This window comes from Caloenas nicobarica, chromosome 5 (assembly GCF_036013445.1).
Source record: "Caloenas nicobarica isolate bCalNic1 chromosome 5, bCalNic1.hap1, whole genome shotgun sequence".
Classification (NCBI taxonomy): domain Eukaryota; kingdom Metazoa; phylum Chordata; class Aves; order Columbiformes; family Columbidae; genus Caloenas; species Caloenas nicobarica.
In genome coordinates, this window is record NC_088249.1 from 1,803,147 (window position 1) to 1,830,797 (window position 27,651).

Below are 27,651 nucleotides of genomic sequence, written 5' to 3' on the forward strand. Positions count from 1 at the left end.
CTGGGGGGATTTTTGGCTCATTACAAGCGCTGTCAGAATTGTCACCTTGCAAGAGGTCTCAGAGACAAAACATCTCGCCCTCTGCCTCCTCGGTTTGTGCATATTTAAAGAGGTCCGGTTTCAAGTATTGCCAGCGTGGCCCCTTTCACCAGTTTGGTTTACATTCTTTAGAAGTGTCTGACTGGTGGGATGGGGGCAAGGCATTCGTGGGGCATTTTGACTGTTTGCAGTAGTAGACAAGCATTTGAGCATGCAAGGTCTTGCTCAGCTGCTTCGGTGTCAGACCCGTCTCAGTCTGGAAGAATTCCCAGAAACCCTGAATTTCCCCATGCTCACCGACCGATGGAACGGGAGGCATTACCCATCATTACAAACATCAACACTCTTCCACCTTCACGGCTACAGCACTTCTGCGTGTTGGCAGAGGAGTACAAAGGTAAAACTCCTCCAAATACAATTTGGTTCATCCTGCTTTTCCTAACGTGCATTTATCTCCATCTATTGACATTAATACCCACATTTGTAACGCTGAAGGAAGCTAATTTAAGCTGTTATTCCCTGAGTTCTTCATATTCACACTGAATAAGTTTCTTCACAATTAATGACAAACCTAGATTCTGTACTAGGACCTACTACAAAAGACAGGCCTTTCCCAATGATCACTTGGGTCTAAACGAACTCTGCATTAATTGCAAAGATCCGTGTTTGCGAGGCCTAATGACGGGATTCCACTGAAGAAACTGAGTCCCCCTTTGCATTCTTCTGCCAGTTGTTTAATAAACATACTCCACTCCTTTACTGAACTTAACAATTATATAAACAAAACTCACATCTTCTGTTTAGTGACTCTTCCTTTGTTTGGTATGACTTATTTCCACATACAAAAAAATTAAGGCGTCTACAATTTCTAAGTTGTCTGGCAGCGCAGCTAAAAAAAAAAATAATCGTTTTTATTTGCCAGCTGGGAAATTTCTTCAGATGAAATACTGTTATGCTTAGTCGGAGGCAGTAGTCTATTTACATATTTTTAAGATTTTTTTTTTTTTTTCTGAGCTCTGCAGAGAAACAGCCATGAAGAATAACCCATAAGGTGGCACATATTGCTTTACAGAAACCAGAGTCAGTTTGCAGGACACAGACCACGTCAGGAAAGTCTTTCCATAGCAATTACACTGACAGTGTTGCAGGCTCACCTACCAATATTACTAGGTTTGGACCATGAAGTATTCTAGAAAGCCAAAAACATTTTAAAGTTTTGAATTCAGTAACCTAAGTCTGCATTAGACCTTGGCTTCAATCCGGGTAGGAATAATCGATTCAGTACAGTAAATTCAGAATTTACATTTCAAATTAAAACCAAAGTATCAAAATAAGTTAACCTAGAAAAACATATGTTGTTTTTTTGGGGGGTTGTTTTTTTTTTTTTTAACACAGTGAAGATTACTTTTAGGCAAAACTTAGCAGAAAAGCAGTCTGGGAATAAACAAAAATCCTCTTTTGGCAGTGTCCGGTTTGGGATTTAGCTCTGTCCTCTCCTTGGAGGCATCTGTTAACTAAAATCCATCCGTACAAAAAGGCAACACAGTGAAAAGCTGAAATATTAACATTTCAGTAAAGTGCATGGGACTGTGGCAGACTTACTGGCTTTGCTATGACCTTATCTCAGATGCTGAATTAAATGATGGGGATGCCAGGTTCTTTACTATTCTATTGAGGTTGGCAATTTTCTCTTCTAGTAAATAGTTTTTCCTTTCAGCAGTTTTCTGCCGCTGTTCTGTCATCTCCAAAGCCTTCAGCAGTTGTGCGTTCTCAACATAGAGGTCCTTGACCATCGCATCTGCTTTAGTGTTCTTGGAAAGCTGAATTGTGAACAGAACAGAATTACTCAGCAAATTACGAAAGAATTAAAAGCTAAAAGGTTGCTGGGAAAGTAGGCAAATGTGTTTATTGTAACTCAAATATCAAAGGAAGACAACCCACCCATTTGTCTTATTTTCCTGTGTTAAAAACCTAAACGTCTACGGCATCTTTATAGATACTATGAGTATTTTGAAACTGGAAAGACTTTGGAAGGAGATCAAGCAGATACTCCGATCACTTGCTACTTGGTGAAGAGACCAACCCTCCCCTCGCTACAATCTCCGTTCAGGTAGTGAGAGCAAGGTGATCTCCCCTCAGCCTCCTTTTTTCCTAAATTATTGAGGACTTTTGAAGAACAGAAGCCCCAAAACCATACCAAGCAAAGCATATGGTGGGGCAGGGGGCGTGGAGAATCAATAACTGTACATTAATCCTGTCTGTACTCTTCAGGAAATTATTTTTTCCTCCTTTCCCGAGCAACTTTTCTAGTTAAGATGCTTGGCTGGAATTTGATGTTTGCTTCCTGATTTTAAGTGCATCAGCGTACCAAACAAGCACAGCTTTTAGGAAATTAATGAGTGGTGGATTCTGTCTCCAATTTGAATTTTTAGGTAGTTTTGGGCAAATGTGCTGCGCTTTAGCTCAGAAGCATTAAAATAAAAAGGAAACCACCTTTAACTTTATTCCAAGCAAGAATGGCTTGGCAGCTTTTGCCCACTTCGTTGTTCACAGAAGTAACGGGGACGATTTGAAGAAGAGAATAAGAATGCTTACTTGTTCTTTCAGCTGATTTACTTTATCTTGGAGAAGCCTCTTCACAAGCCTCAGTTTCTGTTCAACATCCATCATACGCTCTTCCATCATTTTTAGAAGCTGCTCATGACCCCCCTGCAAAACAACATTTACGTGAGAATCAGTTAAGAAAAATCAGTTCACATTAACCAGTCTCCTTTTTTCCCCTCCGTTTACGCTTAAGACGCATTTGAGTTGATTTTAAAGAGTTGGCTAAATTAATAAACCATTCGTGGAAGCAAAATGTTATGGCAACACCTAAGGGACACTCACAGTATTGAACTTGTTTTCCAAGTTAAACTTGTGATTACCAGATCTAAGAAAAATTGATAGAAAATTCTAAGTTCTGTCTTGAACCTGAGAGTCAGATCTGGGTAGTTTCCTTTCCTGGTTCTTAGGTGTTGCCATATTTCTGTTGAATGTGGGGAAAAAACCACCAATCACATTCTTAATAATTTGAGAAAAAAGTTAAGGTGAAGTCATAAGGGCATGTGAATTTGATAGTGTAACTTTTCCACACCAAAGACCCCTTGAAATTGAGTAATATCCTAAAAAAAAAAAAAAGCAGGATGCTATTACCCCAAAATTGATTTTTATTTTCATTTTGTTAGATTAATTGTTGATAATTAACATTTTCAAATAGTAACTCTAAAATGCTTTTGCTCTTTTTCTTCAGTGAGGTAACAGACAGTCTAACAGAAATGAGCACCCATTAAATCACCAGCTGAGTGAAATTTTCCCAAATAAATTAGAAACACCAGGAACGGTAAGAAAGCTGCTTTGCGAACTTCAGATGCTGACTGCAGGGAAAGGGATTCTTTATTTTATTGCTGGCTTGTTACTCTAATTCTAGGAAGTCATCTGAGAAGCTTGACTTTGAGAACACACTAACCACCTCCCCAAAATTCCTTCAAAGCCAAAGTACCTTTGTGCACGTGGGGGAGAAGAAATTAAAAACTGAGGGAGAATAAATGAAAACCTGAGGAGTGTTTCAGGAAACAGGTTGCTCATCTAAACCACTGTAGAAAGAGCCCCTCATGGGATTGATTGTCTTCCATTTAACATTTCATTTGCTGTAACACCAGAAATTCCTTAGGCCTGTGTATGGGGTTATATGATCGCTTAGCTTGTGAAAAAAAATGGAAAAAAGTTACAGTAGGGTCATAGAGAAAGCAGTTGTACAGTGTTGCTAGACTGGATATTTCTCTGGATTAAAAAAAAAGTACAATTCAGCAAGACTTGTAGGGGACTTCCTAGTCAAGTTCTCTTTTGTAATTTGATTGGAATTCAAAACCGTGGCTAATTTACACTTCACACAGGTCACAGGAGCCTTGAGTAGTTAAGTAGAAACTACAAATTATAGCGCTCTCAATACCTGCAATCCCTGGTTTTTGGCTTAGAGTTGATTCGAGAATGTTGTATCTAACTTCGTATTATTTCATGTTTAATGGGAGAAGCCAGCTCAAGCATCAGCTTTAATGTCATTAGAAAGATAACCGCAAAAAGATCTTTGAAAGCAAACAGCTGAAATGGTTCATGGCTCCCGGCTAGAAAAATCATGGGCCTGAAAAAGGTATTTTCCTGACCTCTTAAAGTATTAAAAATTTAGTTTAATCTAGTAATTTGGAACAAAAGAAAAACCACTAGGGAATGTTATCCAATAAACAAATGTGTTAATCATTTTCCCTTTTTCGGCACTGTCTTTTTACTTTATGGGCAGAGCAGCAGAATGTGCCCATGCACTAGACAAATTCTTCAATGTGTGGGTACATCTGCTAAAGAAAAGCTGAGTATCTGTACTTAAGTATATCCCCTATTACAAATCTTTCCCAGAAGTCCTGATATGACAATCCTCAGTATCAACAGCAAATATTTTGTCTAAAATTTGTTAATTCTTGTTCATAAAGCTGAAACTATTGATACTAGTAAGACAAGAGACATCATGTTTAAAAAAAAATTTATTTTTCATTTACATCAAAAATGTCATCTTTCCCTGTTAAAAAGTTTGTACATCTTATACAAAAATGCAATATAAATACCCCAGGTTTTCTTCAAATCTCATATAAAATTAGTACCATTTGAGAAAAATAGTCTCTTTCCACATTGAACACCACCACATTTTAAATAACATAAATAAAAAGCATTTGTAACAAGTTAAAAAGACAACAGTTTATGAACTTCCACAAAATAGCTTCTAGACGAATAAATAGGAAATAACACTGTGGAGATTTTTTTCTTAATTTTTTTTTTTTTTTTTTTAGAAAAAGCACAAAATAATTAGATCCTCAAGTTTCTCAGCTTATGCCAGTTCGTGTGTTTGTGTGTGTTTGTCATGGTAAGGAATGAGATCGCAAGCAGCCAAGCTGTCAGAGGTGCCCGATCCTCCGGTAGGAATCTGCGTGCACTGCTCGCTGCTCCGGTAGCAAGGCCTAGAGAAAGGAGGCAAGTGGGATACTTCACCCTCATATCCAGGTTTTCTTGTAAATACGTAACGTATACTTCAAGCAAAGCACCAAGCAAAGCAAGCAACACACAACAAACCAAACACACGCACAAAAGGAAACATGCAGAGTATCACATATTATATTTAGCTAAGTGCTAGTATTAGCGCTACCCATTGAGATGTTCGGGATGCATTTTTTTAGACGTAAGGAGTCTTCAGATGGCTCGTCCATCTTTTGGGGGGATTTAAAAAGATCAGCGGTGGCGATTAACTGCAGTTAGCAAAGCAGTGAAGTTTCTTAGAGACTCTTTTCAGTGGTGCCCAACGCCAGGGTGAGGGGCAACGGGCACAGACAAACACAGGAGGGTCCATCTGAACATGAGGAGAAACTTCTTTGCTGGGAGGTGCCAGAGCCTGGCCCAGGCTGCCCAGAGCGGGTGTGGAGTCTCCTTCTCCGAGACATTCAAACCCGCCTGGACCGACCTGTGTGATCTGCTCTGGTGACCCTGCGTGAGCAGGGGGGTTGCACTGGGGGATCTCCAGAGGTCCCTGCAACCCCAACCGCTCTGTGATTCTGTGAAATAATCTGCCACTATATATATAAAAATATAATCTTACAGATTGCTGAAGAGCATTTGTGAAAAATGTAGTCCAACTGACCTTTGAAAGAACTTACTGGCATTTCTATTTTAAACCCAGTTCTAAGTCTTTTCCTGAAACAGGTGGACAAGCTGTTGGTCAGAGGTTATTTGAACTTTCAAAGAAAGAGCTGAAGAAAGGGGAAATTGAGCAACTAACTCTGAACAAAAATATTGGTTAGCAGAGGTTCTAAGAGAACTTAAGAAAAGATTGGGTCATTAACAGGCTCCTAAATCTAGTTATTGAGCAAGGAACAGGAGAGCTGCCGTGCAGCGGGTACAAATCACAGCACTAGACACAGCAGAAACACTCATTGGGAATTCAGAAGAGTCCAGACAGGTTAACACAGCAGAAAAGGCTCATAACCTTTAAATTCAGTGAAATTTGAACATATGACAGTAGTCTTGGGGGGGACAATAGCTCAAGACCAATCGTAAAATGAATGAGAATGCAAACCACCATAGCAATGATTGAAAAACAATGAAAATTGCAAAGCATGAGGAACATAAAATAATTCCAAAAAGCAGGGGGATAGCTTTGGATACCTTATATTACACAGAAGGACTCGGGGATCTAAGAAAGCTGCAAAGTGCAAAGCAGCAGCAGCAAAACTAGGTGATTAAATGTACACAGAAAGTGTGGATAACCTGACGTTGTACTCACTGGTGAAAAGATGATGAAGAGGGATTAGGATGCAATTTTTCAAGATGCTAAAGGGGACATTAAAAGGGACATAAGCTCAACTAAATGTTAACCCTAAAAATCAGGATGATGAAGAAACAAACAAACAAAAAACCATCAGTGAGAATTAAAGCAAGATGTGTTACGGAAATGTCAAAGTTCAGCTAAACTAAAACAAATTTGGCCTTGTTTATAGTTGTAGAATTCATGTGTTTAATAATGATTTTTAGAAAGTTATCTAGTAAAGCCCATGAAAAAAAGCTGTTGGAGATGTTATAAACTGGAATATCCATTCACGGTCAAGACGAAAAAAAAAAAAATCAATAGAAAAAATTTAAAAGGATTAAGTGCGTTAGTGCATTGACAGTAATTATTTGCAAAACCTCTCCGAAACTACTTTTATATTAATGAAGCTTTCCAGAATAAAAACTTTTACAGGAAACACAGAAGTGATTTATCTGTACAACTACAGTTCCAGGATGTGACCAGTTTGCAAATTGTTTCTCAGGCTTTCACAGGAGAAATTACAAAGTCATCACTCCTAATGCAATACACAGCACATTCATTTGCAGATCCTACTGCTGCAATATGGCTTTTATTAATTTCAAAATTTAACTGCATGCTCTACTTTCCACTGTATGTAACCGAGTACATTAGCCTGTGGTAATGCACATCCATTGGGACTCAGCTGAAAGGGAGAGAGCCTACAATTGATTTATTTTTACTTATCCTATATTATTTGCTGTTAAGTTCTTTTTTGGCAGGGAACTTTTTGATTTTATGCCTTTTTTAAAAAAGAATTCTTTCTTCAAGTTTTGGAAACCTTAGAAACTGTTACTGCTTATACTCTTTGTCCATAATACCTTTTTTCCAGGATACCCTATCAGCATGTTCAGATATTTTTGAGCTTCAAATTCTTGCTCTTTGCTATATATATTTTTTTAAGTGTACCTGCAACATCTGAGTTTTAAAGATTTTTTTTTCCTGCTAATAGATTAATAAAAGTGTTAGAATTTTATCTAAGTTATTTAGAGCTTCATATTTTCTCAGAAGACAAAGTTGTATTTTTTTTTTTTTTTTTTTAAACCTATGGCCTGAGCCAAAGCTTCAGAGATTTAGAGATTTGGTTACTTTTTGAAGAAAAGAGTCATTTGGCAAGCCTGGTCCCCAAGATTTCTTTTATATGGGAGATGCCAACTTTTCTGCCTATTGCCTATAATTCAGTTTTACATGTTAAAAACCCAAACCAACACTGAACGTGGCTCTGCCCAATATGTGCGCTGGCTGTAATCTTTCTTGGAATTTGATTGTTTTTCCTTGGAAATGCCAAAGTTGAAGTTTCTGTATATTGTTAACAGTGTTCTCCAAACGATGTCTTGTCTTATGGCCAATTAATGAAGCAAGGCTGACCTTATAAAAAGGATTAATTTGTTTGTGTTACAGCTGACAGAACTCCATCCGTGTGACAGCAACAGCCCAAACGCGCATTTTTTGTGTATGTGCTTGTGCAATACATGGTGTAGTGTGTTTTTTAAAACAATGGTTCCAGACATGGACTTTAAGAAAACAAAACAAACCCCTGTAAACACTTTCTGCGTATTGATCAGAAGGAGAAAAGCCAGTTGAATGTAGGCGGGAGTGGTTTTTTATTTCAAGAAGATCAAGAGGACTTCAGAATTAAGCCATGGCTCAAGCTAAATATGCTAGATAACAGTCGTTTGGTTTGTACCTATCTTTGATAAAATCAATTTTAATTTTTGAACTGGCATAAACAGAGAACGGATCTCATCAGAATTGGAAAAAAACAAACCACAAAAACAACGAGACGACTAACCAGATATCGTTTTAAGGTTGTCACCTGCACAGTAAGGAGAGCTTTACCTGTTGCACATTTGTTCCAGAGGGTCTGCTCTCGAGTTCCTCCTGAAGACGTTGGCTTCTCCTCTCCGCTTGGAGGAGCTGGTGTTGGAGCTGCAGGAGCTGGTCCTTGGGCACCAGGGCACAGCCTTGCTGCTGGAGCTCCCGGGAGTGCTGGCTAAGCATCACGCTGCCGCTGGCCTGGAGCATCTGAAGAGCAAAATAAACCAACCATCAGCCCTTCGTACAACGTGGTTTTTAGCGATGCACAAGGCTAAGTCTCGAACAAATTCCCGGACGCAAGAGGAACAAGCCTAAACTTAGTAACGGAAGCTAAATAGGCAACTTCTCTCTTTCTAATGAAAAAAGATGCATCTTTACGTGCAGTTCTGGAGTCCAAAGGAATCTGAGCTTTGATTAATAATTTCAGACCTGAATTATAAATTCACTGAATTTCTGATGAAATTCTGTCCAAGTTAAGTGGTGAGCTTTAACTTCCTTTTTAATTTTAACGTTGATCTCAGCAGCTCTTCTAAAGATAGTATCCACTTACAAATAAAAGCACCAGCATGAGGCAGGCTGAAGAAGCTGTCCACAAGTGCTAATTATTTCTAGTCTTTAATTTACAACAGGGAGATAACACTCTCAAAAGCATAACAAATTTTCAATGTCATGTTTGACGACTTAAGTAGTTTGATGCCAGCTGCTACATTACATTTGGAATTCAGTATTTTAAATCCCATCTATCTTTCATTATGTTCTCTACTGACTGTAGGAATTTTAACACATTTTATGATTGTCAATTCGAGTCATGCCACAAGCAGAGTTTAATAGCAGGTCTAGAGAACTAAGTGTCTGTGCTACACTCAAGAGGGGCCCTTGAGATATGGATGCATGGAGTAATTTGAAGTAGTTTAATTCCACATTTAAGTCTTGCTTTCACTTAAAAAGTTTACCAAATGCATCAGCAAGTCTATATGATGTAAAGGTAGCATATACCAAAGAGCTTATGCATACTGGCTGTCCTTTGTGAAGTTTTACTACCAGAGAAATCTTTTAGTTGCTAAAACTAGGCCTCTCATGTGGAATAAAAGGATCACATTCATAATAGTTCTTGCTACAGCAAAAAAAGCACCTCGGAACAGCCTTGTCCCAAATGGTTTAGCTTCCTCACATTATTTAATTAAGCGTTGCTCCCACTGATGAAGGTGGCTAGAAAAAAAAAGGCATTTCTGGCATTACCTTACTATGGTAGCGTTGCAACCACGAGAGCCCAAGTTAGATAAATCAGCCCAGCATTAGATGCACTTTCAGACAATATTAAGAGCTCAGACTGTTTCATGTGACTATTTAGCATTTTTCCTAGGCTAAACTAAAAGCCAGGTAAGACTATCTCACAGTTGTAATAGGTTATAATACTAAAAATGACCAGAACTGTACAGTAAAACAACCCCTGATGTTTCAGACAAGCTGCATTTGCCTAAGTTTAATACTTTCTTCCCATAAAGTTCGGATGACCACATCATAAAGTTCTCACCTGTTAACTCAAAACCATTACTCTGTTCCCTTAGGAAGAGGCATTAAGATTATGGTAGTGGTTTTAACTTTCCCTTTCAGAAGTGGTAGAATTAAGGCCTCACTTCATAATTATATTTAAGTTATTGAGTTCATCTGTAAGCATCTCTTATAATCTCTCGTAATATCATCATCTATAAGCAGCTCTTCTGGCCATCTTAGCATCTGTACATCTCTGCTGGCCCAGGTAAGCAACAAATAGGTTTGTATGTATTTTAAAATAAAGCTATTTGTATTCTTTAAGCTATCAGGACATTCTCTTGAATCAGCTTGTCTGTAAAGGAGCTATTATTTTATGGACAATATAAACAGTAAAAATATTGAGCTTTTGATTGAATTTGTTTCGTGTTTCCTGGAGGCACACAAATATCTAATAGAAGAGCTGAAGAAACAGTAAATATTAAATGGCATCTTAAAAATAAATACCGATTGCATGGCTAGTGAAAACAATACAGTCTTGTCATATTCATTTGTGGAAGAAAGTGGAACAATAACGAGCTTGCTAAACTATTAGGGATGACACAGTGTGATCACATATCAGTTAATATTAAGGAAACATTTGACAGTCTGGTGAAAAAGCATGCAGATATCGGAGATAAATATGAAAACACCTTCAAGCCTCACAGTCAATGGGTTAGAAGGAAGGGGTTGAGCCACTTTTCATTTTCTCACGTTCAATTTTATTCTTTTGAATGCAATTGATTGTTTCTTTCCATTTTCATGGCAATGCCTTAGAAGTAGGCGACTTGGCCTACAGAATCAAATTGCACAGTATACTGACCGCAAAGAAGTTCGTGCAGCTGTCCAAGTAAAAATTTTACATTAAAATGAATAGTGGCTTCTTTACTTAAAAGATGCATGGAATTAAAAAAAAAAAAATCCGTAAAATAAATGTTTTCTCCATGCTAGGGTAGTACATTGAAAATGATTGCTCTACCTTCGCACACTATTTCAGAAAGAGAACTGCACCCTTCTCTGCTAGTTCCAACCACTGAGTTCTAGACAGGTTAGCCACGAACAAAAGGAGAACAGGCACAAAAGAGAAAGTTAGAAGTCATAAAGTGCTAAGGGAATGTTATACACACCTGCTGAGAAAGTCTTATCAGGAGTAACAAAAGTCCTGCGCGTTTGAAACATGAGCTTTAAGAGAAAACGCAATTCCATGCTTGATGTTTATATGAAAGGGTTTAAGAGTGTTTGGAATTTTCTCCGAAGCTTAATTAAGACTATACAAACAAAAGTGCAGGGCATAGAAACAAGTCTTTTCAGTAACTTGTCAAAATCTCATCTTCTCTAATCAAGTTTTTTTACAATTTTACAGCTAGTTAGTTAGTTATATTCAGCACAACATTTCCCATTTGCTTACTTGTGAAAAACATGGAGTCTATTAATAAACAGTGTTGGGAAAGTCTCATCTAGAAGATGCTTTGATTTATTGAACAAGTCAAAATTGTGGTGGGTTTTTTATATTCTGTTTTAAACTCAAATTCAGGACATCAAGCTTAGGTAAGACTGCTGAGACAACTCACAGGTCTTGCCTGACCTTAAGGCATAAACTAATTTAACTTGCCCATTCCCGTAAAAGGAGGACACCAAATCACACAGTTTTCATAAGATCCAGCATGATCCATCTCCAGCAGTGCTGAACAAACATCCACATTTACAGCAGGCTTGGGAAGAATCTCAGTTGAAGTTTTCACTCACATATGCCTTTCGATTAACAGCAAATTATGCAAATTGTTAATCTATCACGCTCTAGATTAAATAGCAAGGCTTAAATTCAGCAGATTATTCCCACAGTAAATAGGAACAGGTTTCTACGTTAAGAGCAGCATTACACAAATATTAGTTAGGAAACTTGAGGTTACATGTTTCAGGAAGGAAAATGGAAGTGTTAGCCTTGCCTCAAGCACAGAAACAAAATTTCTTTGCTCTTTGATTTTATAACGAAGCCTTATGTGAATTACAAGAAATCACAACAGGAGAAACATGCTTGTCACAGTAATGCCTTGATCACGAAAGATGAGATTAGGCATTAGAGGAGAGTAATTCTTCTGGCTTTGATTAGTTTCCTCTGTTCCTACACATCTAGAATTTTTTTTGAAATAAATTCATAGATTCAATGAGATAGTGATGAAGCCCCACACTATTCGGTACAGTCAACACTGATCGAAAAGTACCTCCATTAACTGATCATCCAGTTTCACTTGTTTTTTTCTTAGCCCTTCATTTTCTGAGCTGGTTTCCAGTTCACGTTCAAGAGAATTCATCTGACTGATCTGTTAAAGACAAGAAGTTACTTTAGATGGTAATTTCTTATTTTGTCTTTTTTTTTTTTAAATATGCAAGTCACAAACCAGTGCACATGAAGACAATTCAATATTAAAAGACACAGGTATGTGGACAAGTGAAATGTTTTGCTAAAAGTGATGTCTCAGACAATGTTATACAGCATCTCTGATGCAATTTTCAAAGAATAGACAGAGCAACTGATTTTTAATCTAAAAGTGGTAATGCACGCTCTGCAGAAGCACAGAAGACAGTCAGCTCCTTGGGACAGGGATTTGTGAGACCAAGAACACAAAGCTGAGAGTAAAAAAAAGAAAATTACAGCTTACCACGTTAGCTCTTAGAGATGGAAAGTCTTGCACTGAGTCACATATTTACCATCTAAAACTCACCTTTCTGTTTGCAGATGACAACTCCTTCTGAAGCTGTTCACACTCTCTCTTCAAGCTTAATTTCTCTTGCTCTATGGCTTTGACGATACCCGACTGGCTTTGATGCTTTTGGTGCTTTAGGGAAAGGATTGTAGATTCCAGCTGTCGGATCTAAAGAGAATAGAGATGAACAAATATGGAAAGACATTCCAGACCACTCAAAAATCAAATTCTGTCTCCTTCATCTAAAATACCGAGTACCAGTCGATTTTGGAGTCATAACAGGTTCTGGTACATTTTTTTACATCTAGGCTTTGAGGAACAAAAGGTCTTTCCCTTCCTCCTCCTCATAGTCTGCCTAATGCTGTGAGCCAAGAAACTGAATTTGAAGAATGCTCGGAATATTAAGAGCTTTTCATGAAAGCAAAAAAATTTGAAGGGTGTTAACTGAAAGTCAGACCAGAATGTTAGACAAGGACTATCAGGATTTTCTTTTAAAAAGGAGCTGTTTGAAACATCATAAGCATGTCTGCATACTCAGTGCAGATATAAAGGAAAACAAAGGGCATATTTAGTGCTATCTGGCACGGATGAGACATCAGTCCCTATCTCTCAATCAGCCCATTATGAACTCAAGTTGTGCCAGGGGAGGTTGAGGTTGGATCTGGGGAACAATTTCTTCCCCAAAGGGCTGTGGGGCATTGGAACAGGCTGCCCAGGGCAGTGCTGGAGTCACCATCCCTGGAGGGGTTGGACAGACGGAGATGAGGTTCTCAGGACATGGGGCAGTGCCAGGGGTGGGTTATGGCTGGACTCCATCATCTTGAAGGTCTTTTCTAACCAAAACGATTCTATGATTCTACAAAAACTACTCCACTGTGCATTCTTTCTGCAAACTAATGAGCAACTTTCCTCTCCTGTATACCTGCTGCCAAACAATCACAGAATCATTTCACTTGGAAGAAACCCTCAGAATCATAGAGTCCAGCCATAACCCAACTCTAGCATGTCCCTAAGAAACTCGTCTAAACGCCTTTTAAACCCCTCCAGGGATGGTGACTTCACTGCTCTGGGCAGCCTGTTCCAACAGGAATCATTAAGCCTTGCCTAGCACACAGGGTCCACCTCTGATCTGTCACACCCTGCTCACGTTACCTTCTCCCTGGAGTGCGTTAGGTCCGTCTTAGCGCTCTGGACTTCTCTCTGCAGCCTCTCGTTCTCCTGCCTGAGCAGCTGCTGCTCCTGGTCCATCAGCTGCTCCCCGTGCAGCTGCCCCTGGTCCATCAGCTGCTCCCCGTGCAGCTGCCCCTGGTGGTCCCGCAGCCCTGAGGAAGGCACAGCCCCTTCTAGAACCCGATTCTTAAGACAGACAGAATTGCAGGGTTAGGCCTTCAACAAAGCAGCAGACATTTTCTCTGTTCAGGTGGGGTTTAATTGGCTTTCCGTTAATCTAAAGCTGCAGGATTCCCGTCCTCCTCCCACCCTACGTTTTCCACTGAGAAACCCAACATACTAATCACGGTGCCAACCCAAAGTGCTTCCTTTTGCTAAAATTCCAGCTAATAGCTGTGCACCAGAGTGGGTGATGCGAGTGCACAGAGTTCAACGCCACAGAAAAGTGATTCGTGCTCCATTTCACAGCCTCATCAAGCAAATAATAGAACTCGGTATTATATATTATTCAGTAATAGCTGTAATTTAGTTCCTGTTGTACAATTCTGAATCAGCCTCTTTTTCATGTGGACATTAAATATTCCTTAATTACATGGCAAACAAGCCAAATTAGTAACTGAATTCATAATACCAATCCCAAGACTGCTGCCTACAACCTCCTTCAGTGACAATTCCTCATCAGTTAAGAGGCTGACATAATACCGTGCCTTTCAAACCCAAGTTTGACTGAAAATTAGACCCCCCCCATCAATTAGTAGTTTCATTGCTAATAAGCGTGTGGCTTTGATAGGTGTAAATTCATACATGGCCCACAGTTTTTTTAAAAAATTTTTTTGCAAATTATTTCTTTGAGGGAAGAAGGGACACTCAGGAGAAGGACTGATCACTGCCTGTCCTTACACTCAAAACTTAAAATAAGTTTTTTAGAAGTAACTTTAAAATCTGCACATTATATACAATCTGACAAGACTTATTATAGTCAACTATTTTTAAATGGGAAACTACTAAATATAGAAAATGTTAAAATATGGCCTTTTTTGTACCCACATCCATTAAGCTTTTTTTAAATTTTAAATTAGCTTTATATCACTTGTCCGTACACCCTGGCATGCAAAGCTGACTGACTCCGAGGTACCTGAAGCCCGTTACCTTTTCATTGGCATTCTGCAGTTGCTTGTGCAAAGACATCACTTCTTGTTTCAGAGTTTCCTTCTCCTGCTGGGTCACCCGTAAGTCCGATTTTAGTCGGGACATTTGAAGGTTGGTATTTTGCAGCATTTCGTCGAGACTCTGAACCTGTAAAAGAGCAGGAACACACAGCGTGGCCTTCTCTGGACCAAGATTTCTTCTAACTTTGGTTTGCTAGGATGTGTCTGCACCACAAATCACACATGTTTAGGTTCTCGGATAGAAGGAGTGAAGAAGTTTTAACTTGACAAAGGGGCTTTGACAGCCCCCTTTAAAAATGCTAAATGTTTTTCTGACTTTCTGTTCCAAATTAGGAGCCATCAACTCTGAGTACAGCAACGATACTGCATTCAACAGACACACATCTTCCACCCCTGAATATTTATTGTGACATGCTAGGATGAGAAGATTTCTCTTGAATGATTTCTTCTTCCTGGCAGCCCAGGGCCAACAAGAAACCTCAAGTGTAATCAGCCGAGCAAAAAGCCATTTTTTCCCCTGCCTGGTGCAAGATGAGCCATGGACAGAAGAGCAGGGAGCAGAGTCCCTGCAATATTTTAGGAATAACCGGGCAGAATGAATAGGCAAAAGGAACTTGTAGATGCACAACAACATAGCTTGTTCTCAGGGAAAAAAGTCCCTCATTGCATTTAACAAGTTTCCTCTTGTCCTTTAAGAATGTCACTTGGAAAGCCCATCAAAGCGGCCGTTCTTAGCTGCGTGACATCTTTGCGCACATTAGAAGATGGCTGTTTTTTTATGAAAAAAAGCACTGAAAGATTTTAAAAGTGCTTTTGATCTCAAGCTATAATAAAAACCACTGTTATACCTTTTCTTGTGAAATGGCGAGCTGTGTTTTCAGGGTCTGACTCTGCTGTTCCCAGGACTTCTGTTCCTGCTTCAAGCTGCCGATTGCATTCTCTAAGCAGCTTACTTGAGCTACCTGAAATAAGATTACATCGGTAAGCCTGACTCATTCCGGATTTTCTTTAACTCAGTTTGACTCTGAGTGTTAAGCTAGAGGGAGTTACAGATACGCAGAGAAAAATTGCAGGAGAGCAAAAAAACCTTCGGCCCGAATCTCCACACAATGAGATCATTATTTATAGTGTGCATATCAGTTACACTGCTCGAGTTCGGCATCAGAATATGTTAGAGTTGCAATAAAAGCACAAGAACACTGTCTTCCTTGTCCCGCTGCAATATTTGCAAGGAACAGAGGCCTGGATGTAATGTTTGGAATTTTCTACATAACCAAAGTACAGTAAAGCTGTCCTCCTGAATTTAAGCTCTCTCTTTAAAACCAGCTACGAAAAAAACCAGACAGAGGCAACTAAGCCTTCATCTGGCTTGAAGGTAAGAAAAAAAAAAAATCCAAAGTATTTTTACAAGTTAGAGTGATACAGATATTGATATAAGAATTTTAACAGCCCATTACAGCATGTAGGTAGTGACGTGGATTTGCAGTTCTTTCTTACCTTATCAATACATCTGTTTAATTCCTCACTCAGGGCTTCTTTTTCTTTCTGCAGCTTTTCATTGTTAGTAATTAAGCTCGAAACTTCATTTTGAAGGTCAGAGAGGTCAGGACATCTGGGCAGCTGTGGAAAACAAACCCCTCACAGTTGCATTTCTGTGCTGTTTCCAAATTTTGCTTGCAAAAAAAATACCGTACTGCTGACTTCTGATCCTTTTCCTATTTGACACAGCACTTCAGCTTAACACTCTGCCTTCTCCTGTGCTGCTCTGTCTTTGCTCGCTCAATCTTCTGTCTTTAATTACACTCAAGCCACAATCCACTCTTCACTGAATAGGCCTCATCTGCTTTTGCTTTTTAAGACCATTATCAATCCTAAGCATTGGGTGCACCAAATGAGTGCTTGATGCTGTAAAGAAAATTACTTTGTGAAGCCCTAATCAGGAGAGCTAACTCATTTGTAGCCTTCATTATCTATGTTTATTAGCATGTATTTACAGCGGATTGAACCACGCTTACACAGGTGATAACCAAACACTCCAGGAAATGATCTTCAGAAGCTGTGAGATGTCACAGTCTCCAGATGTGTTTAGCAATAGGAATTATCTCCGAGAACAAACGCTGGAAGAGACCAGTCCTTAAACAGAGCTATATGGGTATCACCAGGTACACGGGAAAATGTTCCCCTGCCTATATTGTCTGCACAAACTAGAAAAGCTGTGTCCATTCCTTAATTAGAGCTTTAAATCTTTGTCTCCATTATCAAAGCCTGGCTTTGTATGATCCACTACTCTGGAAGAGCTTTTGGCAAAGGCCAAGGGAAACAAACCTTATCTGAGCAATTCTGCATTGTACCCAGAGACTGTTTCAAGAGGTTTTATATTCCCCTACTGTTATGACCTTTCTTTAAATAAATCAGCTATTTCCAACTCGGGCAAGAGAGCAGGGCACATTAAGAGCCAGCCAGCAATATCTGATGGCACTCGAATAGAATACTATACCTGCTTTGTCTTCTCGAGTTCCTGCTTGAGCATGTGGTTCTCCTGCTCCAACCTATGAGCCTGAACCTTCATTTTTGACAGCTCCATCTCCAAGGAAGACACCATATTTGATAACTGCAAAAAGTACAAGGCTTCAACTTAGGAGACACGCAGAGTGACAAAGGTTAACTGGAGGATGCTGCAGCCCGTGACATGGGTGTGAGCTGGGATGGCACTGGACTGAACAGAACAGGCAGGCTGGAAAACACAGGTAAACACTGAGCATCACTAAGCTCCATTTTCAGGACAAAGCCGCACACTTCTACCTCACTGCTTTTGGCTGTTGCCATGCTTTCCTTCCACTGCTGCACACAGGTACGTTTGCAGCTCGCGCTTAGGAAAGTTCAGCTTTGAAAGACCCCACACAGCTCAAGAGAGGGACGCTCATTCCACAGCATCTCCTAAAAGTTCAGTTGTCTCATCCCTTAGAGACAGTGTAATCTCCTACCTTCACTTTGGAGTTTTCCAGCTCCTCTTTGAGCACCAGTCTCTCCTTTTCCCATTCTTCCAGCGTACACTTTCCCGCTTCCCTTTCCTTCTGCTTGAGCACCCTCGCCAGCTGTTGATTCAGATCCTGCACATCTGCTTGATTTTTGGAGTTCCTCTGGCTAAGTTCTGTATTTTCGGAGTCCAGCTGCTGGTTCCTGGTCTTCAGATCTGCTACCTGGATTGGGACAGTAGTGTCAGTAATGACTGCATTTACACCAGAGGTGAGATTTTTAAAAACATTTCCTTTCTTAAGATGATTAAAAGACCTGACAAGTGTCACTACAGTTCAAGAGTGACTCTGAGCAGGGGGGCACAGCTATTAACCGTACTCTCTTCTCTGTAGCACCACTTTTTAATTTCCCTGTAGCTGTTTAACTTGCTCCAGGCTTTAATTTTATGCCAAATCAAGTAGAAGCATATTTAGGAGTAGGAATCTGCCTGATGGCCTGTTGCATGCATGGTCAGCCTTACAAATTGTTAATTTCTCATAATTGGCCTTAATTATAGCAGTTATGGTACCAGTCATCTGGCGAACCACCCTGTTCCTCCTTCCCATTTTGAGGGTTGTGCTGGTAAGCGAGTGGATTATTCTAAGCAAGCAGAATTTTACAAAGCAATAACAAGAGGGACGAGGATGTAAGAGCTACTTAAACCTTTCGCTTTGCAATTTAGCATAACAAACCACCCTTAAAATAAAAGTTGCAGTCTCATGGATATGAACAAATGGTCAGGGCTGGCAGGATTCCTGGAGCCAACTCACTGGGAAATAAGTAAAGGCTGAGTCACGTAACCTCTGTTCCCCGTGAGCATTACCCACAGAGACTACAAAATAAAGATTTTCAACTTTACATTTCTATTAAATAAACTTTCCAAAAGTGCTCTCAAGTCTGTAAGCTAGACAGTTACAGCAGCCTTGCAGTTGTCTTCTGTTCAGGTCAAACAAGCCTCGTATCAATCCCAAAGAGCTAATGAGAACATTTATCAAGAAGTTAAGTGTATATAACGGTCATTTTCTGTTGCCTTTGTCACCATCTAAGGAACAGCTTTTATACAGTGATGACTTCTGCACAAGTGGTGATGGGCTCAGTCCGTATACCTGCTTTTTCAGGTTGTCAACCATCTTCTGTACAGCCACTTTTTCCTTTCTCACAGCCTCTATCTTTTGCCTAAGGAAAAAATGACAGCTCATTAACATCAGGGTCACTTCTTAATATACACGACTACAAGAATGGGCTGGTTTTTGACATTTCCAGAAATGGTAATTGTGGATATTTATTTATTGCTTGGCATCACCGTTTTGCATAAGCTTGGCAAGTGCTCGGTTCCTCAAGGTTCCCCACCCAGTTCTTTTCTAGAATGGAAGAACAGTCCCAGGATCACATATGGTTATTGATGTGCGAGAGACCAAATCACTGGAACGCTCTCACATTGTACCTCTTTTCTAAGGCTACTCCAACCCAACAAGCTCTGCCTCGGCTGAAACCAGAATAACTACACCAGGTCAGCTCATAAGTAGCTCCTGGTTTGCATGTGTCACTGGGTCATCTCAACTCCTACAGTTAAGCCCCTGCTTTAGCTCTAGGAACGGGCAGGACAAGCTAAGGCAAGGAAAAAGGACAACAAATAAACTGTCAGCTGTCTGGATTTCCAAAGGCACCGTGGAATAACCCCATTTTGAGTTTTGTAGAATATCCAACACATGAAGGAGCTTTAAGAAAAGGGACGTGACCATCGCGCCTGCGCCGCAGGGAGAGCCCGAAGGCGCAGACGTGGTGCAGGCCCCACTGAATTCTCACCGCATTTCTTCTCGGCATCCATTGAGCTCCCTCAGTTTCAGGCTGGAAGCATTGCCTTCCTCATTTAATAAAGTCACTTCGTTTTTCAGAACAGCATTTTCTTCTCTGAGCTTCTCGGCTTCACATCTGTGGCAGAGAGACAAGTGTGAACTTTCTATAGATCATCTAGGCCCACGGGGAGAAAAATTCCTAAAAGCCTAAACTACTTGTAATATTTCAAAACAAAGCTACAATTGACTTATTTTATGTATTAACTGTATACAGATTTTACATTTTGTTTAGTAAGAGTGCTTCCCAAATCCTTGAAGAAGGGGCTTTTTGTGCATGATTTTTTACAGCTAAAGTTAGTTAAAATCTAAAGATACCTAGAAAAAGTTTCACACTAATATCGTACTATACCTTTCAGTCCTTAAGCTACAAATAACATAACTTTAAACAGCTTAGCACCGCGATATGCAGACTCCTAGAAGAGCGAGCTGTTTCCCCAGCTGTTTCTAGAATCCAGTATGCTGGGAACAGCAGTGTTGAAAAGTGCTTTTTCTGTCCTGAAGCAACTGGAAAAAAATAACTTAGCCATGGTGCAATACCTGAAAAAAACCAATTTCCTGCAGGAAGCTGGTGCTGAACAATAATTAAGCCACTTGTAGGCACTTTATGGCCTCCAAAAAAAATCCTTGCGGTTAAAAACAAGTAGGTAAGCTGTTATGTTCTCTGTGTTATAATGGTATTTACCGTATCACACACCTGATGGATTCCTAACACTTAAGTGCTCCTGCTGCGCAAAAAGTTACTGTAATTCTCTAGTATTAACTTAAACATTGGGAAAACTAGAAGCACTTTTAGCATTCCAAGTAACATTCAGTATTAGAAGGGAACAGACCAAGTGAAGAGGTGATATTAGTAAAAGCTAAAAGCATTTTGGAAGTGTTACCATAGTATTTTGGACATAAAAACACAGGGGTTTCTGATGTACCACCAGCCACACACTGCGAAGGTGACAACATCCACAGACAGAACAGCTGGCAGGTTGCTCCTGGTTTACCATGCAGCGTTAGGTCACGCTCAGAGAGGAGTAAGTCACACACGTTTATTTCAACCGTCGTTATCCACGATTAATCAGCCTGTTCACTAGTCATTAGAGTCCAAGGCACCGGTTTCTAATCAGAGTTAAACTACAGCGGTTAATGCAGCAACCGTGCAGCAGGCGGGCGGCTACGAAGCGATGGGTGGGACGCTAGGTTAGTTTTTTAGATTTGATTACTGTGGGGCCGGCACGTTTCCCACAAAGTTTCGGGTTTTGGGTTTTTTTAAGTGTACGTTACCTCAAAAGATCAACTTTTTGCTGCAGCTCAGTGCACGTGCTTTGCAAGCCATGCGGCACGGTGTTCCTCTCCTCGTTGGGGTTGACCCCAGCAGCTATTTTCTCCTTCAACTTTCTGTTGGGCTCCAGCAGGTCCCTCTTTTCTGACGACGTTTCTGTCACCGCGCCGTCGCTTTGGGCACGCTTGTCTTGCTGACCTGTAGACATGGACCCACGTTCTTCCAGCTTCCCCAGCTGGCATCGCAGCCTTAACTTGTCATTGTGTGCAGTGATGTTTCCGTGGGTATCTTGTTCTTGGACATCTTCTAGCTCTTTAACTTCTTGGAGGACCTCTGTGTTTTCCTCTCTGAGCTTAATACTTTCCAGTTTACTTTCTTCTAGTTGGCAATGAAGGCTGCTCAGCTTACGCAGGTTGTCTTCTAGCACTCTATTTTTTTCAACTAACTCTATCATTTGAGATTTCAGATCCTCATTTTCTTCCTGAATTTCTTCCTGTAGCGACAGAAGTTTAGCTTGTGCTGTTGATCTGCCTTCTAACTCTTTCACTCTTTTCCAAAGCTGAGCTATTACGCTTTTCAGGTCACCGTTTGCCGACCCAGGAGTGTGATCGAGCTGGACCGAGGCTTCACTCAGTTCTTCAGCCCTCTCAAGCTCAACCTGCAGCTTCAAAGCATCAGAAACCAACCCTTTATTTTTGGGAGCTATTCTGTGATTGAGCAGGTGAACCTTCTGCTGTTTCACATCACTGTGTAGCGGTTTTGGTCTGGGTGCTCGCTCAAGAGTTTTCTCGAGACGTCTCTTTTCTTGCAGCAGAGGCACCCAAGAAATCAGCTCTTGATTTTCATCATGATCCTGATTGCCATCAGCTCCCACTGCCACTTTCCTTCCTTGCATCTGCACCTCAAGGGCACGGCCACCTGCTTGGCCTTTAACAAATGGTTTCTCCAAATCTGAATCAATCTCACTCATTTCTTCCAGGTCTGTGGTGTCAGCCTCCGAAAGGAGAAGGACATTTGAATCTGTTCCTTCCTCTGCATCTTTACAATCGCTGGGCAACCCTTCAAAAACGGGATCTGTGTCATCTGGCAGCTGAGATGGTTCTGAGCTGGAGCTGGGGGGTCGCACGGGCTCCCGCTCCGTCACCCGCAGCCTGTGCTGCAGCCTGAGGATCTCGGCCGCCATCCGGACGTTTTCCTTCACCGCTCGCTCGTGCACTTTCTGCAGATTTAAGAAGACATCCGCATCATCTCCCAGAGGTGCCACACCAGGGAAAGAAGCAATTTTGCTCTTTGCTTTTGCATACTCATTTTCCAGGAGCCTATAATGATTTTGTAGTGCGGAAAAGCTACGGGTCTCCCACTGCAATTTCTGTATTTTCCCTTGAAGGTCTGAGATTTCCAGACTCATCTCGGCCTTTTCAGTTTCTGCTCTTACACAGATGTCTTGGTTTAAACTCTCCAAAGCAAGAAGTTTGGAATTGAGGTCTTCTTTCTCTTGCTTGTATTCGCTGTCAAGTCTCTCCAGCTTTTGCCTAACCAGCTTCCCATTTTCCTCCACCACGGATATATGCTCGTCTTTGTTCTTTAGCTCTTTTTCGTGGTCGTTTTGGAGCTGCGTTATTTTATCATTCAGCTTCCTCTCTTGCTCCTCGGCAGCGTTCCTCAGGTCTTGCAGCTCCTTCTGAAGCTGCTCTCTGTCGCACACGAGCTTGTTCACTTCTTCCTTGAAGTTCTTCTCCAGGAGATCTTTCTCCTGGGTCAGGGCAGACGAAACGGCTTTTTCATTTGCCAGACTTGCCTTCAGTCGCTCGTGGGCTTCAGCAACCTCCTGAGCAACTTCGTCCTTTTCAAACTCCCACTGCGACTTCTCCTCTCTTCGCTGTTCGGCAAGATCACGCAACTCTCGCTGGTGACGTCCTTCCAGGTTTTGGATCCTTTCTTCATATTTATTCACAAGTGTTTGTGTGTCGACAGAAAACTGAGTTTCTGCATGAGATGCTCTTCTCTTATAGTCACTTTCCATTTTTTTCCTAAACATGGTTAACATAATATATTACCAAACTCTGGGCTAACTCAGAAAGAGATTCAAATGCCTTTTCAGGCTGAATAAAATAAACTGAAAAATTACTTTTTCACTGAGTTTTAGATGAAGCATGATTTGATGGATGTTTCTGAGAGCCAAAGTTAAATTTAGGGCAACTTGTTGAAATCTCAAAAATACAAGTCTAATTGCACTGGAAAAGTATAACTCACGAAACGTCCTCAGAAAAGGTTTTGTGTACAAGATGTGCCCTTCTATTAATCTGATCAGATTTGTGGGGGCAGATCATCCTTACCCCCATCTCTCCCTGTCACAGGGGCAATTTCAGTTTCTTTTGACACTTGGTCCTGGCTAAAAGCATTTACCAGCCACCCCTTGATTTCTTCAGAAAAAAGAACAACTCTGAAAACCCAAACGCTTTAAAAGTACAAAGCACAGATTTGTAAAGCCCAGGGATCCTGAACAGAGCTCAAATTAACCACGTCTGGTTATGCTTTAACACTATTGTTGCCTCTGGGCGAGCTAAAAATCAATATAAATATCTGAGAAAGGTCAGAGAAAAAGCCCCTGGATAGCAGCCCAGTGCTCTGGAATAAAACAGGTGACAGTGCTGGACAATTAGTACAGGTGAATTAAACTTCGGGACCGATTTCTGCACTACACCTCGGTCACCACGCCAAGCCACCGAGGCGACACCACGCCAAGTCACCGAGGCGACACTCACCTTTCCTCCTCCAGGTCCTGCTGGTGCTTCCTCAGCAGCTCCTGTTGGAGCTTCTCCTTCTCCAGGGCATGGACCTCTGCCATACTCTCCAGCTGCTCGTGGAAGCCACGTTCCAGCTCTCCCTTCTCTTCCTGCAGTGTCTGCACCAAAACTCTCATCTTTTCTTCCACCCAGACACTGTTTTGAATCAGTTCTTCCCGTTCTCGACTGAACTTCTCATCCACCTCCTCCAGCCTGGCTCTAACATCTTCTTCATGCTCCTGCCTCAGTAGTTCTTGCAAATTGGCTTTTTCCTCAGCGAAACTCATTTTTAATTTGTTTTTCTCATCGTTATGTTCGCGGTCAAGTTTTTCTTGCTGTTCTCTGAGCAGTGCTGCCTCTCCTTGCAGCTCTGCGATTTGATTTTTAAGAGCAACTATTTGCTTTTCCATGACGTGCATCTCTTCAGCGTACTTCTTCCTCATATCCTCTTGCTCTTTTTCACAGTGGGTTTTTGTCTCGTCTAACTGCTTTTCGTAATGGCTCACCTACAAAAAGGAAAAAACAGACTGGATGGTTCATCTTCTACAGAATGTTCTACACAGATGTTCTCTCAACATTTCTGTATTATGTATTTCCATATATTCTACAGAATATTTTGATTTACACATTCACATCTTATATTGATTTCACCTGCTAAGAATGCTGTAGTGCTCAGCTTCATTTCTTACTGTGAAAAAGACGACTATCATGTAGTAGTCAGCGAAATTCAGGCTTTTCTATTAAGCAACAGAAAAAAAAAAAAGAAAAAAAGAGAAAAAAAGAAAAAAGAGAAGCAACCAGCAATTTTCAAGCCCTAAGTTAGCTTTGCAAATTGCAAGCGGGCTATTTCTTTCATTGATTATTTCACTGATTACTTCTTGAAAGCCTTCCCCAAATTAAAAAGCAGACAAGGCCTTTCCATTTAAAAAGGTTTTTTGGTTGGTTGGTTTTGTTTCTTTATTGTTCTTGTGTGCGTGTATTTGTGGTTTTGTGTGGTGGTTTTTTTGAGATTATTTTTATTTATTTTACTTTTACAAGTGACATGAGACAAACCCTTAAATAATGATTTTGGGGTAATATTTTACCAGTTCCCTTTCCCCACTCCCATCCCAGCTTCATCACAACGCAGTTTCAGTGCACCTGTGTTATGCCATACGTGAAACGGATAGATTATAGTTCTATAACAGCTATAATCATATAAGCATCTCTCATCTGGAGGCGAGCACTGGAAGCCTGATGGGACCCCCATCTTCTGGACCTGAATGACTCCTGCAGAACAAACGTGGACACGTCCCCACCAGTGCAGCTCATCTCCAGAGCAGGGCAGGTCTGTCTTGCTTGGAAACAGCGTGACCAGGACACGATGGCAGCGCAGGCTGGTGGCAGGTGGTGTGCTGTCCCCAGAGCCGTGCCAGCTCACCCTAACACCGTACACAGGCACTGCAGGGGAGCTGCCCCAGCCTCCTAAACCCGTCTCGACCCGAACGTTCTCCACATACAGCCAACAGAGATTTCTGCACGTGTGGAAAGATTAATCTGCAGATGGACACTCAGAAAATCATGGAACAATTTTGGTTGGAAAAGACCCTCGAGATCATCCAGTCCAACCGTTCCCCACCCCGTGAACTACCCCACGTCCCTGAGAACCTCGTCTCTGTCTGTCCAGCCCCTCCAGGGATGGTGACTCCAGCACTGCCCTGGGCAGCCTGTTCCAATGCCCCACAGCCCTTTGGGGAAGAAATTGTTCCCCAGATCCAACCTCAACCTCCCCTGGCGCAACTTGAGGCCGTTTCCTCTGGTCCTGGCGCTTGTTCCTGGGGAGCAGAGCCCGACCCCCCCTGGCTCCAAGCTCCTTTCAGGCAGGTCAGAGATCAGAAGGTCTCCCCTCAGCTCCTGTTCTCCAGCTGAACCCCCAGCTCCCTCAGCCGCTCCCATCACCCTTGTGCTCCAGCCCCTCACCAGCTCCGTTCCCTTCTCTCAACTCGCTCCAGCCCCTCAAGGCCTTTCTTGGCGTGAGGGGCCCAAAACCAACCCCAGGATTTGAGGTTTGGCCTCAGCAGAGCCCAGCACAGGACGGTCACTGCCCTGGGCCTGCTGGCCACACCAGTGCTGACAAAAGCCAGGATGCTGTTGGCCTTTTTGGCCACCTGGGCCAAATGGGGAGCTGACTGCCAGTTTTCAGTAGCACAGCTATGATAACAGCAGGGCTTCCATAATCCCACAGCACAGGTCGCATCTCAACACCACCGGACTGCACAAGCACGGCATTTAGCACCGCAGGCTCCTGCCGGCAGCTTTTCTAACCCACAATGATCCCACGCCAGCAGGAATGAAGTGGGTAATTTGGATGCAGCAGGCTTTCCAGACAGAAAACACAATACAGCCTCAGAAAGGCTCACCGCTCTCTCCTGAGCTGGGGGGGATCTACTGCAGCATTTTAGCAGGGCCTGGTATGATAAGGGATGATGGTTTTAAACTAAAGGAGGGAGATTCAGGCCAGACACGAGGAAGGAATTGTTGGCCCTGAGGGTAGTGAGAGCCTGGCCCAGGTTGGCCAGAGAGGTGGTGGCTGAACCATCCCTGGAGACATCCCAGGCCAGGCTGGACGGGGCTCTGAGCAACCTGAGCTGGTGCAGATGTCCCTGCTCATGGCAGGGGGGCACTGGGGGAGCTGGGGAGGGCCCTCCAACCCAAACTGTTCTGTGGTTCCATGATTCTTTCAGCCCTCTCCATTGCCCAGCGACATGCAGAAAGAGCAGAGAAGGTAAAGCCTCACATTCACAGAAAGGTTATAATTTGACCTGGAATTAAAAGTCATTTAGGACCATTCCACCTGTATGAAGAGGCTGGAAAAATTGTGAAGTTAAAATAGCTTACTGTGTCTTCAAGCTCCTGTCTGAGGTCATGTAGATCCCTGTGATGTTGCTCCTTCATTTGTTCAATAGCCATTTCTGCCTCAATGCTCATATTTAATGGGTTGCAGTCTTCTGAACCAAGTCCTTTAAAAACAGCCCAAAGAGACATGTTCTCAACATAATTATTTCATCAATTTAAATTTGTTTAGGCAGCTACTTGCAGCTTTCAAATTCCCATCACACACACAGACAAGAAACTGCAAACATTAACTTCTGCTTTGAATGTAAGACATCAGTTGCATTCCACTTAATGTTAAACAGCAAAACAGAGGTGGTGTTCGAGTCTAATTGTGAAGGTTTGGGAAAGTTCTTGCATAATTGCCTCTAAGATGTTACAATAAATAACTACAGCACAGAAGTTGGTGATATCGGAGATGTGCTTTACCTTGGTCAGGTTCAATACCGCTATTGCCATGAATTTTGAAATCGATGTCAAACTCTTCCGACAGTGAACTTTTCAGTGAAGGTCTGAGCGCTTTGCCTTGGGCACGGGACTCCTCCAGCTCCGAGTGCAGCTCATCTATCTGGTCCTGCAGCTCCTGAGAGGGGGAAAAAGAAGCTCGAGTGAAAGCAACCAAGGCAGCCGAGCATCTCCCATGATGAGATGTTTGAGAGGGAGTTACAGCAGGGAAAGACTTGTCAATAATCCTGCCATCATGCCACAGTCAGCCACCCCCCTACCAGCAAAACATCGCCCTTCTCCAGGTTCCAAGAGATGCATTTCTTACTAAAAGAGCAAAACCTTCTTCAGACTGACAGCTTGGATATATTCTGCCTCTAAAGCATATTGTGCTCCAGGACCTTTTGCTTGATTCCTTCTTCCTACAACCTCTTTTAAACAGCAGCTTAGGAACATTTTCAAACAGTCAAGAAATACCTCCTCAAGCACTTGTCTACTTGAAAAATCAAATCAGAAGCAAAAGATCAAATTAGCAAAGAGATACCCTCATTACTGCATTT

General features: G+C 41.6%; 1 protein-coding gene across 1 annotated transcript in view; it reads right to left on the reverse strand.

Moving 5' to 3' along the window:
• Positions 1-1,440: 1,440 nt before the first annotated feature.
• Positions 1,441-27,651, reverse strand: part of NIN (ninein) — a 63,512-nt gene continuing 37,301 nt past the window's right edge. Inside the window, exons 14-30 of the mRNA XM_065635446.1 lie at positions 27,077-27,230; positions 26,654-26,775; positions 23,756-24,282; positions 20,993-23,020; positions 19,671-19,796; positions 18,971-19,040; positions 17,834-18,049; positions 17,347-17,460; positions 16,347-16,469; positions 15,698-15,811; positions 14,830-14,976; positions 13,663-13,866; positions 12,529-12,678; positions 12,028-12,126; positions 8,297-8,482; positions 2,635-2,748; positions 1,441-1,859 (exon numbers count right to left, since the gene is read on the reverse strand). Of these exons, the coding sequence (XP_065491518.1) occupies positions 1,650-1,859; positions 2,635-2,748; positions 8,297-8,482; positions 12,028-12,126; positions 12,529-12,678; positions 13,663-13,866; positions 14,830-14,976; positions 15,698-15,811; positions 16,347-16,469; positions 17,347-17,460; positions 17,834-18,049; positions 18,971-19,040; positions 19,671-19,796; positions 20,993-23,020; positions 23,756-24,282; positions 26,654-26,775; positions 27,077-27,230 (4,704 nt within the window). The 3' untranslated portion in view covers positions 1,441-1,649. The remainder of the gene's footprint in view (positions 1,860-2,634; positions 2,749-8,296; positions 8,483-12,027; positions 12,127-12,528; positions 12,679-13,662; positions 13,867-14,829; positions 14,977-15,697; positions 15,812-16,346; positions 16,470-17,346; positions 17,461-17,833; positions 18,050-18,970; positions 19,041-19,670; positions 19,797-20,992; positions 23,021-23,755; positions 24,283-26,653; positions 26,776-27,076; positions 27,231-27,651) is intronic.